Here is a 14,821-nt window from a genome sequence, read left to right as displayed (position 1 = left end):
TCTATTTAAATACATTATTAATGGTTATTTTAAAGTTAGTAGATTTTCGTGTGTTTCCCAAATGTAGCTACTGGTACCGCTCGGTAACTGGCACGAAGCACAACACATGCAAATATATGCAAATGAGGAAACACACGACAGCCAAGTGTTTCAAGAAAACATGTTTACTTGTACAGTACATCATTTAAAGGTCATGTCATACGTCAGTAGGCACTATGGTGTCTCATCTCATAATCAGAGGGCGGCAAATGAAATAGTGGTTTATTACAGGGTCATTGTCAGTATTTAAGTGCTACTAACTCATTAAAATCTAAATGCAAATAGCGACAAATGTATAATTTACACTGTACTATGGCTGTAGATGACCCGTAACTTACAGGGTTTATCGAAATTCATTTCAAAACAGCTTAAAGGTCTGTCTACTCACTTACATACTAAACAGTATAAAGGAAATATATATATTAATATGTCAAGCAATAAATTAATTGCTTGTGTTGACATTATATGAACATTTTTTTCCATAGTAAATTTCTAATAAAAGACTAAACTACAAAAACTTAATTGTTCATATACTGCACAATATTATAAGCAATCAAGTGTGAGAGTTGGGGCAAAAACAAGGAATGTGTCAAAGTGGATGTTTTGTTTACAAGTATCATCAGCCCTTGAAAATATTCTCAGGAAAACAACATCACTTCAGCTTCTGAGCTAATCGCTCAGGTAAGGCCGTTCAATGTTAAACAAAATATAATGTTATTTACGCATAAAAATACAGTTTGAAACACCCTGCATCCCAAAAGGTTTATGTACTGCTTCTGTTAGGAAACAAAAGGGTCCACCCTCCGATCAGGATATCATGCTCAGCAAAATTCTTCCCTTTCATCAGAGAGAACGATCACAGACTTTTAATGCAGCTCTCTGTGGATTAGCAGCGCCACCCTTACAGGAAAGAATCTTCTGATGGCGGAGCGTAAGAAAATCCCAGGAAGGCATCATCAGCTTCCATAACACTAGCATTGACGATTGACTGCCCTGAAGAGAAGCACACAGAGTTTGGCACGGTTTCCTCTGTAAACTCGGGATCAAAGTTAGAGATGTCATACTGGGATTCCTGCAAGACAACATTAGAGAGTTGACTGTTACTACACTTATGTATAAAAGTTTTTGAAACTTTAGCAAAATAATTTTAAGTCTTACCACACTAGGGTTGAATGGAGGAGGAAGCTTTTTCTGTTCAAGGTCATCCCAGTTAATGGATGAGAAAAAATCATGTCTTTTGACTTCATTCTGTAACAAAAAGGGCATAATATATAAGGCCTTTTTTTGATATTCCAAGATATTTTCAATTCAACATTGCCTGACTGTTTGGTTTGTTTTGTTGGCATTTTAACACCATGTCAGCTTCCTTAGCTATTTTCATGGTGAGTAACAAGTTCAAATATTATAAAAGAGCAATTTAAATTTTGCTTTGGATAAAACTGGATTCAGGGTTGAACATTTTTAATTGCCTGATTGATTGCCATCACAGGAAACTAAATTGCATAAACACTATTTAGATGCTACAGAAATGTTTGACACAATCATCCACCAGGGGGTGATATATAAGTAGTAAATATCTCACAAAGTCATCTATGAAGCCAAGCCTCCTGGTGTGGTCTTTCTCCAGAAGGGCCTGAAGGATGGACCAGGCAGCTGTGGATGCCCCAGGGCGCATGACAAGCTCCTTGTGAAGAATGTTGTCATACATCTCATGTGTGTCCCTGCTGTAGAACGGAGGCTGTTGACATAAAGGTAAAACAAGATTTAAGCTTCATTACCTATGTATTTCACAGACAACTAGCCAGATTTACAGTTTATTAGTAACTTACCAGCCCATAAAGCATTTCATACAGCACAGATCCCAGACACCACCAGTCCACAGTGTTATCATAGGGTTGTTTCTTGAGTACCTCTGGAGCTAGATACTATCAAAACAACAAAAGAATGCACTTATTGCATTAAAATCATTATGTTATTCTACCCTCCAAAAGCTTAATTTGCAGTTAATATAGCCATGATGCAGAAAACTAATTTGCCAGTGTTTCGCTCAATTTTTTCTTATGGGTTTTTAAATTTATGAGTAAAATAAGATCTGTGGTAAACACAACTTGACGGTACTTGGATGTTTTGCTCTACAACATAAATTACACACACCAATATCGAAAGCACAAATTTTAAATCTGTTATGTTTATTTTAAAGTGTGTGTAATTTACGTTGTAGGTCAAAACATCCAAATATCATCAAGTTATTTTTATTACAGACCTTATTTTACTCATGAATTGAAAAACCCCATTAGGAAAATCTCGAGGGAACCACTGGAGAATTAGTCTTCCATGTTTTGACGTTTGTGCAGCACTCTAATTTCTCTTAAGAAAATGTAACAAGGTTAATCTAGGCAAGTGTGATGTCCAAATATGTAACAATTTAATAAAAATAATCACACTAAGTAGTCATTTTTACATGCAACAACTAATTAAACAATATATTTACTGTAACATTTCACAGTAACATGTTAAACACACTTTTCAAACATAAAATCAAAAACACATGCTATACACATTACTGTTCAAAAGTCTGCGGTCGGTATGTTTTTTTTTTTTTTTTTTTTAAAGAAGCCTCCTATATTCAACAAGTCTGCAATTTTTATATGAAAAAATAAAACAGTAATATTGTGAAATATTACAATTTAAAATAACTGGTTTTCCATTTAAATCTATTTAAAATGTAATTTATTCCTGTGAATTCCAAAATTTCAACATCGTTACTCCAGTCTTCAGTGTCACATGATTCTTCAGAAACAATTCCAATATGCTGATTTGGTGCTCAAGAAACATTTCTTAATATTAATAATGTTGAAGACAGTTGTAATGTGTAATATTTTTGTGGAAAGAGTGATATCAATTCAAAAGAAAGCATCTATTTAAAATTAGAGATGCACCGATATATCGGCCAATAATCGGTATTGGCCGATAGAAGTTTGAAAAGATTTTTTAAAAACAGCCGATAGTCAGGGCCGATCAGGACCTGTCAGTCAAAAGAAGGCTGGAAAATGCACTGAATTTGTGATTTGTGAAAAGAAAATGCTAAGAAACCAGTTTGATGTTTAATATTAATATTAATTATATAAATTTATAACATTTAGAATGTTAAGAAATATTAATTTAATCTTCAGAATTTAGTTAATGTGTTTATATATTTATTGGAGTAATCCACCTTATTCCTGACTAGCCTACTGCGTTTCGAATTATGGGTTGCACTTCCGGTTTGGGGAACTTCCATTTAAAAAGACTGAAATGAATGGTTTCAAATCATAAGGTTGCCCTACAAATAAAGCTTATCCGTCAGTTTGACTGAATGAGCTGTCAATTTCTCTTTCATGTTTTATTTTCAGACATCATGAGAATAACGTAACAACATGAGAATAATGGTATTTTAACGTAACATGTTATAACAAGAATATCTATAGCAAGAGCTCTTTTCAGCCGATGCTTTCTATCCTCGTGATTATTTTGTTTGTCCCTTTGCATACCGCTTTAATAGTATGAAAAAGGACAACATATACAGCACATTTGTGGTCTGTTCTCCCGATATAATTTACGATATATCCCATTAATAATTCACTGGAATGCACGAAGAATCTCTCATTTTTCTCCTCAAAGCCTCACGTCTCTTTCCAGGTTTGTTTTCACAGGTAAATACAATTTATTATCTGTAAAAATGATGGAAATCACTTTGAAATAGTATCACGCAATGCTGAAGTTCATGAACATTTTTTATTAAGGCAACGTATATTACATAATACAGATATGTATCACTATAGTTATATTTAACCTGTCCGTTATTGCTGTGGAAAGAATCGTGCTTTTTCATGGCCTGATGCTTTTACACGTTAGTTGAAGGATGAGTAGAATAATGTCATCTCATTGTACCCAGTTTTTAAAAAAAAAAAAGTATTATTGCGCTCATAGAGCGAGCCTTTCACTGACTGTTTACATCTTAACGGAAGTTACACCCATAATTTGCGCAAAGCGTCATGGGGCGTAGGAATAAGGTGGATATGTTTGTTTATAACTGATACCAGTTACTCTGAAACAAGTTGATGAAATGGAGAGAATAAAGTTTTTATTTGTATTTCTTTCAAAATATAATAATTAAAAATATAATGATTAATTATTAATTATAATGAAATTATCATTAATTTAAAAGAAGGTAATTTAATAAAATTTTTAATTTAATGAAAGGCAGAACCCCAAACTTTTGGTATCATTATCGGTATCGGTAGATATCACTGAATTATCGGCTATCGGTATCAATGGAGAAATTCAATATCGGTGCATCTCTATTTAAAATAAAAAAATCTTTTCTAACATTATAAATATAAGTTTTTACTGACCAATTAAATATGTCCTTGCTGAATAACAGTATTCATTTCATATTAAAAAAAATCTTACTGACCCCAAATTTTGAACAGTAGTGTAAGCATCATTCATCCATCCATTGTATTTACATTATACAATACCTCAGGTGTCCCACAAAATGTGGTCGTTGTGTCTGCTTGGGAGATTCCCTCTTTACACAGTCCAAAGTCAGTCAAGACTATATGTCCCTTAACAAACAAAAGATGCCAACAGGAACATTTTCAGGAAGCATGTCACCACACAAAAGGCCTATTCTTCACAGAGCCAAAGAATCTTGTGTCTGACTAGAATATTTGGCAGGGCCTTGTAACCTTCTCACAGTTTCATCAGATTCGATAGGAAATGCACAAATAAAACTTAAACTAATCTCAAGCATTCTTACAAATTAAATAAAAGTCTTCAGTTTCATTCCTATATTTTATTTGGCTGGCCAAAGCTATACTTTGTACACCTCGTCTCGGGAAATCAAAAGAGTTTGTTATACTTCACAGCGAGGATAGATTACTCTGTTTCCCCTGGAACTCTCACAACGTTGATCGGCTACGCTCTGGCAATGATAAAATTGGGGGGAAAAAAAGAGGGATACTTACTTGAGAGTCCAGCAGGATATTTTCTGGTTTCAAATCCCTGGGAACACAAGAACACTTAACTTGTTAGCATTTTTTGATATGTTTTCAGCCAGGAACAATTCATCTTAAAAACATTACACAGAACATTACACAGGAAAACCATCAACAATGAATTATGGCTAATATAATATGACAAGACAAGTCATTCATAATACATTTAATTCATATGAATAGCAATCCCGACACACCCTATGAATGCAAACTATGTTCTCATGATGGCCATTTTACACGTGAGTGTAATTTTAAATGACTACAGTTAAGTTAGTTCATCAATCAAAAATTTTCAAGTACAGATCCAAGTCACATTATGGCAACAACCGGGAAAACCAGAGGAGGTGTAGAACGTGTCTGTTAAACATTCCTCTGCATCTGGGAATTCTCACACACTTTAACAGCAAAACATCATCTGAGAACCATGAAACTGGTGTATTTATAGCTTGAGGGATTCTTTAATAAAGCTGCATTTACCTGTAAACAATGTTAAGAGAGTGCAAGTAACCCAGAGCACTTGCCATCTCGGCGATGTAAAACTTGGCTCTGGGTTCAGGAAAGGTCCGCTCTTTTTGCAGGTGAAAGAAAAGCTGTAATGGAAAGAATCAAAAATTGCAATATTAACTCAACAGATGCAGAAAATAGTCAGGCTACCTATTACATCATGGTTTGTCATGGCTATTTTGTAGCCTGCCTTACAATGCTACTGTTTATTTGTGCGATTTTTCATTAGCTGACATTTAAAATATGGTCATCAGACTTAAAAAAAAAAAAAAAACAAAAAAAAAACAGGAAGTCAGACCATTAGTTTAATTAAGCATGTGAAAAGGAACCAATGCAAAATGCTAACAAAATGCCCAATAGTTTGTGACAGTCACACATGTGCTTCATCATCTCATTTACATGTCACATGACAATCTCCTACATTTCCTTGTTAAAGTGATAGTTCACCAAAAAATGACTAAAAATGACAACCTGTATGACTAAAATGCACGTCAGCGGGGTCCAATTTGTTGTTTTGGATGCCACTGACTTTCAGCAGTTCTTCAAAATATCTTCTTTTCAGAAGAAAGTAGTCATACAGGTTTGGAACAAAATAAGGATGCGCAAGTGATGACCATTTTTGGGTGAACTTTCCCTTTAAGACATACAATTACAAATGTCATTGTCAGCAATAGCTCTATTTATAACATATTGGTTTAATCTGCCAAACAGAGGCTTTTGAGATGTGATAAGGCAGATGTCAGCCTTGAGTTTCAAAACCACAAATACTTACTTCTCCACCATTGACAAAATCCAGGACAAAGTATAATTTGTCTGTTGTCTGAAAAGAATAGTGCAGTCCAACCAGGAAGGGGTGTTTAACATTCTTCAGCAACACATTACGTTCAGCCATAATGTGCTTTTGCTGGCGTGAAAAGAATATCAGGGGGATTCATTAATCAAATATCAAAGAACATAAGAGAGAGAGCATTAATAAAGTTTTGTTTTAAAACAAAGAAAATCATTACCTCTCTCCTGTTTAAAATGACCTTTTTTTGCAAGACTTTGATGGCATAACACTTCCCATCCCGCTTCCTCTTTGCAAGGAGAACCTTTGTGTGGGAGAGGACACGGTGGGTTAGCAACGGTTTCACCTTCCACTACGGCTGCCCGTCGGAGAAAAACAGACAAGCTCTAACTTCATAACTGAGATACTTTCACTTCCTGAATGGAGAGTCCGTGGCTTCGAAACAAACACTATGGCTAACCATACAGCAAACAAAACAGAGAATTTATTAAGGCTCAGTGACATTCAGAGCTTTCAGTAACTGATACATAACATGTTACAAGGAATTGACCCACTTTCTCTCACTAGTCTGTGGTAGTTGATAATTTCACAATTTTCATCAATAGGCGTTGTATTTAAAAAGAAAATGTACCTTTCCAAAGCTTCCCTTTCCTATGACTTTAAGAAAGTCAAAGTCAGTAGGCTTTGCTCTATGGAAAAAACACGGAAATTAAGGCTAAAATAAAGGCGTACACATTATTAATTTCCACCATTTGGATGTTTTGCATCCACATTTATAAATACAGCATTTACCACTATACAAAGCAATACTCTAAGTCTATAAAATGATTTTAAACAATTATAAAACACTTACTGTGGGTTTGCAGATGGTCCCAGGTTAATGTTTCTAGAGGTAGAGTTACTCTGTAAGAGATATGACAAAAAAAAGAACTACTAGATATGAAAGCTGTGTGAAAACATGTACTTTTATTTCTTTTTATTTATTTATTATGAGTTTATTTGCATATGGACAGTACAAAAATATAATCTTAGATTGAAAAACTAAAAAAAAAAAAATCTACTAAAAATGCATCAGAGATTGCAGCACAAGCTAATTTGCATAATGGGTCCCTAAATTTTTTTTTTAAAAGATAAAGAAAAAAAAAGCTATACATAATTCTATTTTGAACCAAAAATTAATTTTTAAATAACTACAGCATGTCAAAAAGCAAGCGAGACAACTAGAAAATTATGAAGACAACTTACGCAATAACTTATTAAAAACATAATATTAGTTCAAATACCAACCTTGTCATCTTCATCCTCTGAGGCATCAGAGAAGTTTTTAGATTTGTCCATCTGCAGAAAGTCTTTGACATCAGGACTGCGCATTTGAAATGAACATTCACATGTTAGAGGTCTGACTGAGGCGATACAAAGCCACAGCTGTGAGGAGCAATATGAGCTAACATCAACAGCTCATGTAACAAGAACCGTAACCATGGCGAATTTTACAGAAAATCAAAAAGAAGCATCTTTTATTTGGCATGGGTTCACAAGATACAATCAAATCAGCTTTGTACTCAAAGTTCAGAGAGATATCTGGTTGTGGCTGGTTTTGGCTTGTTTCCAACGCAAAGGCCACTCAAATTTTACATAAATTTAGATGCATGAGTGGTGAAAGAAACTGAAGTAACATTAAAAAACTAGCTGATATACTCACTAGCTGCAGAGCTGTGGATGGGACACAATCCTCTGAATGAACTCATGTAACCCCGCTCTTCTCTGTTTTATAAACTCTAAGAATTACACAAAAAGCATAGGTGCTTAATAATAACAAAATCATTTTGATGAAAATGTGCAGAGTAGTAGTTCTCAACTGGTTTTGCCTGATTTTACGTTAATCAAGTAGTGATCCAACACAATATAACAAATGTATATCACACAAAAGGAAACAAAAATCCATAGAATCTAATTATTGTGAACGGCATAGGTCAAAAAATTCTAAATTATTACCATAACACAGGCTGAATAGGATAAAGTACAATTTTGGTTTCAAAATGGCTCTTGAATTTTGGTTTCATGTTCTTGGTAGCCAATAATTCACTGCACTAAACACTTTGTGGTAGACACAAACCATGTTTATCCTCATTGCAAGTGAACCCATATTTACCCATGTATACCCATTTTTCTTTTTTAACCCTGCATATTTTTGCGGATGTCTAGCAACCTGTCCATCTTGGCATATGCTTATTCGCCTAGCTTCCAGCAAGTGACGTGAGTTTGCACCAAAATAAAGTAGAGCATGATTGCCATCAAGCATTTGATATTATCTTGCTGCCCACGACCCAATCAGAACAGATCTACTACCCATTTTTGAGAAATGCTCGTGATTACCATCACCTCTGATAGGAAATAACTAAATTATCAGTAACTTATCAAAACCAATGCTGTCCAATGTGAATACAAAGTGAAGTGGAGCATGGGAAGCTACTGTAAAAATATGCACAAAATAATTAGACCGCTATTGTCCAGGGAGACAGCAATTATCCAGAAAGAATGAGGGGAAAGTGAAAGAGAAAAGCAGAGAAAGAACTTTACTAATGTTGAAGAAGCCTTTAGAATATGAACACAAATTTTGCATGTGCTTCCAATGACCAGACCCATGATTTTTCCATGAAAAAGATCTTGACCACATACTGGCCACATAATTGGTCGCACATGAGCTAAATAATACAATTGGTACTTGGGTGCGCATTCTCATTCTGTTATTTATGCACACAACTTTGCTGCCACATTGTCTGAGAGCATAACATGAGACTAAACAAGGACAAAGATTTTATAGGCTCGGGGCAGGGCGGATTTAGCATGGTTGATTTTCTGTATGGAACACTGTTGGATAATCTAATTTGTCAAATACACATGATCTCTGTTAAGCTAAATGAAGCAAAGTCACTAACGTATGTGCACGAGATAACAGAATTTCCCTTGCAATATGCAGGAGAAATCAAGGAACTGTAAAATACCTGGGTCAAAGTTGTCTCCAAATATTCTCTTAGCAGGAATCTTCAAATTCATGGCAGGAAACTGTTTTTTCAACTGTGGAAAAACACATGATCTTTTTTAAAATGCACTACCATTCAAACGTATGGAGTCAGTAAGATTGTTTTTAAAGAAATGAATATATTGACATAGAAAACTTTGTAATAATATTTCACTGTTTGACTGTATTTTTAACACTGTTTTACTGTATTTTTAACAAATACTGTAAATGAAGCCTTTGTGAGCATAATATACTTCTTTTAAAATCATTAAAAAAAATCTTACTGACCCCAAACTTTTGAACAGTAGTGTATGGTTTGTACACGACATTTTACAAAATAACAATTAAAAATATTTTTTCTGAAGATACATTCCAAAAACAGTTTTATGTTTTAAACTACAAATCAATTTACTTACAGTGTTGTACAGTTTGTCAAATTCTGCGTATCTCCGGAACACAAACCATTCATGACTTCCAACACAGACCATTACTTTGTAAACCTAACGAGACAAGAATAAAAACATTCACATATCCGATGCTACAACATAATATTAAATCATAGTGAGACAGAGCGCTCAAAACCTGTATGAGAGCATCAGAGGTAATGTGACTCACAGTATAGCGTTTCTTCTTGTCTCTCTGTTCGTTGTAGCAGGGAATGCTGACATTGGGGCAGCTTGGTTGCTCCTCCATCCTGAGGCCTCTCAGAATCTCAAAAGCAACAGCTCACAGGTCCTCAGAACGCCCCCCTGCTTCTTGGGCACACCTGATTCTGATTGAAACTCTCCATTCTGGTCCTATGAAAAACATAAACATAAGCAAGATGTTCTACCACCGTCAAGTGCTCTTTTCAGCAGTGTCCAGCGTCCGCTTTAGCTCCAGAGGGCTCTTTGGGCCTTGCATGACAGGACAGGAAGGCCACTGAGAGTCACTAATCAAGTGTGGCATGAACACAGAGAGGAGCCTCAGTCTGGCCAGCCAAGCGATGAGTCTCCACCTCTCTTTTTCTCACATTCTTTTATCCTCCCCTCTGCTTCTCTCCAACTGGGAGGGAGCAAACGGGGATGTTCTTCTTTCATATGCCACTTCCATAAACTCCCTCTGTCAAGAGCAACACACGATTGCTCACTGGGTGGGCCACATACCCCTCTGAGGTATATGAGGTATTTTTAGAAAACACTGCACTGGACCTACATGATGCAGATTTAAAGGTATTTATATGGTAATTTTTTGTAAACAATTATTATTTCAGCATTATCAGCGACAGTTTTAGCTTGATTCCAGGTCAAAAAATATAATAAAAAAATAAAAACCAAAATCAATATATTAATTATCATCCTACATAAAGTGAGGACATATATAGAGAGAGACTTTACATATAATTAGACAACATTCTTAAAATTTTTCTTAAGTATTTAAAAGAAATATATATATACACACACACACACACACACATATACAGTTGCAAGAAAAAGTATGTGAACCACTTGCAGAATCTGTGAAAATGTGAATAATTTTAACAAAATAAGGGAGATCGTACAAAATGCATGTTATTTTTTATTTAGTACTGTCCTGAGTAAGATATTTTACATGTAAGATGTTTACATATAATTCACAAGACAAATAAATAGCTGAATTTATTAAAATGACCCTGTTCAAAAGTTTGTGAACCATTGATTCTTAATACTGTGTGTGGTTACCTGGATGATCTACGACTGTTTTTTTGTTTTGTGATGGTTGTTCTTGAGTCCCTTGTTTGTTCTGAGCAGTTAAACAGAGCTCTGTTCTTCAGAAAAATCCTCCAGGTCCTGCAGATTCATCAGTTTTCAAGGAACCCCATGGTTCTTAACGCATTGTGTGGAGCATCAGTGAATGTTTGAACCTTTTTTAATAGTTGTGTTTGAGTCCCTCAGTTGTCCTCAGTGTGAAAAGACGGATCTCAAAATCATTCAGTCACTTCTGTAAAGGGTTCAAATATGCAAAAAATCCTTGAAAACTGAAGAATCTGCAGGACCTGGAGGATTTTTCTGAAGAACAGAGCTCAGTTTAACTGCTCAGAACAAACAAGGGACTCATGAACAACCATCACAAAACAAAAAAACAGTCGTAGATCATCCAGGTAACCACACACAGTATTAAGAATAAATGGTTCACAAACTTTTGAACTGGGTCATTTTAATAAATTCAGCTATTTATTTGTCTTGTGAATTATACATACACATCTTTTATGTAAAATATCTTACTCAGATTCTGCAAGTGGTTCACATACTTTTTCTTGCAACTGTATATATTATTATATGTCATAATAATGGGAAAACTCAAATATTTTAGGAAACTGTCAAAAACCTGTTTAAAACAATATGTATTATCATTTATTAATCAAATAACAAACTGAAACAACTAAATAGTCTTTATTTACACATAATCCACACATTCGACAACAGCTTGTATTCTAACAATAACAGCTGGCACTGTTTTTATGTACTTTTCCACAGTCTCCATTGTTATTGTCTTCCAAATAGTTTCTAGTTGTTCCCAAAGACATTAAATCCCAACCATAATTATATTTTAGAATTATAAACATTACTGTGACAAACATTATAAACATACTGGTGTGAATTAACCATTACAGAAACATAAAGAAATATTTTCATAATCACCAATACTGCTAGTTTAGGGAAGCTGTGGCACAAACTTTACATTCGGTGGTGGTCTAAAAGTTAAGGTGGTCTAATTGTTAAGCACTGTATTGTGTGTGTGTATGTAATATATATTGTTTATAGTGTTTTTAAAAGAAATAAAAAGCTGTATATGATCATATTTCAAAAACCTGAATTTAAATACAAAATAATTAGCAATATGTGTCACTTTAAATGCACCAGCTTCATCAAAATAGTGACCACCAGAACAAAGAAAAACATACAATTTTCTAGAATAATGAACATCTTTTTGCATAATTATTTTTAAAATAATGAGTGGGATTATCCTAAACCCTCCTGTGTTACTCTTTTTCGTACTGCGTGACATGAAACACAAACTAAATGTGTGCAGGTGAGATAACAGACTGTAGCTGTTGCAGACACAGTTACCGTATCACTGCGATCTGTATTATCTACATTCTTGTGAGCATGGAGGAATGTCAGGTTTATTTGCCTACGTGGCCAACTATTCAAGAACTTTAAGGGAGTTTAATGATTTCACATGCATATTCAAACGTGTCAGATATATTGGAGCTCTAGTATTGTTTTAAATATGCAAATAAATTAATCTGCCCAGCCCTAATGTTTTACCTGGAGACAAGATGTCTAATGTTCTCTTCAACTAAAAACAGTCACCAGGAAGCATGGCACTATTTAAATGTCTGTTCCAGTGTCTGACTCTGAGCCAAATAACCAAACAGAGACACTTCACCTTGAAAGTGAAACTAGAAGCTGGTTTCTTTACGCATGGCATGAGAAGTGAAAGATTACAGTAAAAGGCTTATTTCAAATTAACAAAAATAAATTTAGGACAAATTATGCAACAGCTTCAGGCTCATTAAGCAATTTCAGGAAACAATCGCCACTTAGTTAGTCACCTCTACATTGGAGGTGTCAAAATATTACTGTTAAATATGACCTCATACTATAACAACTCAAACAGTAAAACAGGTTTAAGCAGCAAAAAGAGAGTCCAAATGAACAGATGTAAACCTGCAAAGACATGTCACACATTAAAATCTAGATTCATGCCATGCCAAAATGCATAAGTACAGGTTTGCACAGCTTTCATCTCAGATTAAATGTAATCCTACACTATTAAAAATGGTACATATAAAATAACAATGCACTGGAATCTATAAGTAGGATGTGTGTTAAAGAAACCATTTGTAAATGTTTCTGTAATAAAACTTAGGACACTTTAACTTCCAATAAAATTTGTAACGGAAGGCTTGGTGAATATTTCACTTGTTGGTCGCAACTCCTTAAGGATACTGAATGACACAGACTAGCCCACATGATTCACATATTAATTTCTCATTCTCAATAAGCGATTATTACATGAATAATTTAAAAATTAATCTTCCATGTGTTTTGATGTTGAATTGGGTTAAGAAATCAACTTATATTTAATCTAATATTACATAATAAGGAATTGAACTATATATATGTTTTTGACTGATACAAATACAGATTATTGTCTAATAACCAATATGCAGAACTGATTTTTATTTACAGATTCAATTATGCTATTTAACAAACTAACTAAACAATTTGACTAAAAATATATATACATATTTATAGCTAACTGATAGCTGATTAAGTAAAAAGTGTTAAGGAAACTGATTATCAGTCTCCATCTTTATTAATAAGAACTATTAACATTACAACAATCATCAACAAATAATATATATATATAATAAAACAATGAAAGCATTGCTGTATCACAACACATTCAAATGACTGAAAAATGACCCTAGCCTGAATTTTTTAAATCATGATGGACATATGGTGTGAATAGGGACATTTTTGTCACTAGATTTTCAGACGGCTAGAAACAATATTTTGAACTGAAATCAAGCTTCGATACAAAATTCTCGACTGGCAGGCATTTGTTTCTGGCAGACGGCGGCTGACATTTATTTCCTTTTTTTTTGTAGAGCACTGTATTTCTGGCATTTGGCTTGCCTGTTAAATAAATAAATAAACATTTTATTACGTAATGTACATTGTGTACTATCGCTGAGAATGGACCTGTTACAGCCTAAACTTACTACAATCACTGACGTGCTTCTAGAGTCACTCGCATGCTTCACATTGTTCAAAGAGAGTCAAGACATAACTTGCCTTATTTTCTCACTTTTTCCATCCAACTGACTCCAGTGACGTGTCGGGAGGCAAAGGAAGTCCAACGATTCAAATTTAAAACTCGGCGTGTCTGGGAACTAAATACTGACCCGGCTTAACGGAAAGAATTTGTACTCTCCTACATTCATCATGTTACCAATGAGCCGCCAGTGAAAGAAAAACACATTGACGTTTGTTCCGAAGTTCCGAAACAATCAGTCACGCGACTAAACGCGGGGGAACGAGGAATAATAATGTGGTTACAGGAGAATAAACAATAGCACCATCTAGCGGCAGAACTGTCACGCATACTGTCAATCACATGCAGATTTTTTATGTTAGGACAAGGATGTTTTAAAAGAAATGAATATGGCAAGTTTTACATTTCATGTATTTATAAAATGTATTAGCTATAAAAAAAAATTGTTTGCGGTTGATATTTTTGTACCTTGCCTTTTACATATTTCACTGTTTCATGAATTATATTTGTTTTGCTTTTTAAAATGTTGCCTATTATGTTATATTATATTTTGTAAAATAATGGAGTGCAAGTTATCATGACTAAAATAGAAAAATATGTAACAAGTCAAGGCAAACGTTTAAT

The 14,821-nt window shown here is 34.3% G+C and overlaps 1 protein-coding gene across 2 annotated transcripts; it reads right to left on the bottom strand.

Moving 5' to 3' along the window:
• Positions 1-148: 148 nt before the first annotated feature.
• Positions 149-14,479, bottom strand: sgk3 (serum/glucocorticoid regulated kinase family member 3). Of its 2 annotated transcripts, none has more exons than XM_051882997.1 (17): positions 14,218-14,479; positions 10,007-10,188; positions 9,808-9,891; positions 9,375-9,447; positions 8,072-8,147; positions 7,657-7,732; positions 7,223-7,299; positions 7,001-7,058; positions 6,590-6,673; positions 6,355-6,486; positions 5,556-5,668; positions 5,049-5,085; positions 4,560-4,646; positions 1,869-1,964; positions 1,622-1,777; positions 1,198-1,287; positions 149-1,111 (listed from the first exon to the last, which is right to left on the bottom strand). In XM_051882997.1, the coding sequence occupies exons 2-17, from the start codon at positions 10,082-10,084 to the stop codon at positions 941-943; spliced, it is 1,488 nt and encodes a 495-aa protein (XP_051738957.1). In that variant the 5' UTR covers positions 10,085-10,188; positions 14,218-14,479; the 3' UTR covers positions 149-940. The 2 variants fall into 2 exon arrangements, with proteins under 2 accessions (XP_051738957.1, XP_051738958.1); XM_051882998.1 differs by having other exon boundaries at positions 7,223-7,272.
• Between the last annotated feature and the right edge of the window lie 342 nt (positions 14,480-14,821).

Source organism: Ctenopharyngodon idella, chromosome 23, assembly GCF_019924925.1.
Source record: "Ctenopharyngodon idella isolate HZGC_01 chromosome 23, HZGC01, whole genome shotgun sequence".
Lineage (NCBI taxonomy): Eukaryota > Metazoa > Chordata > Actinopteri > Cypriniformes > Xenocyprididae > Ctenopharyngodon > Ctenopharyngodon idella.
Note: the sequence above shows the minus strand (reverse complement) of the source record. Positions and strands in the feature narration are given on the sequence as shown.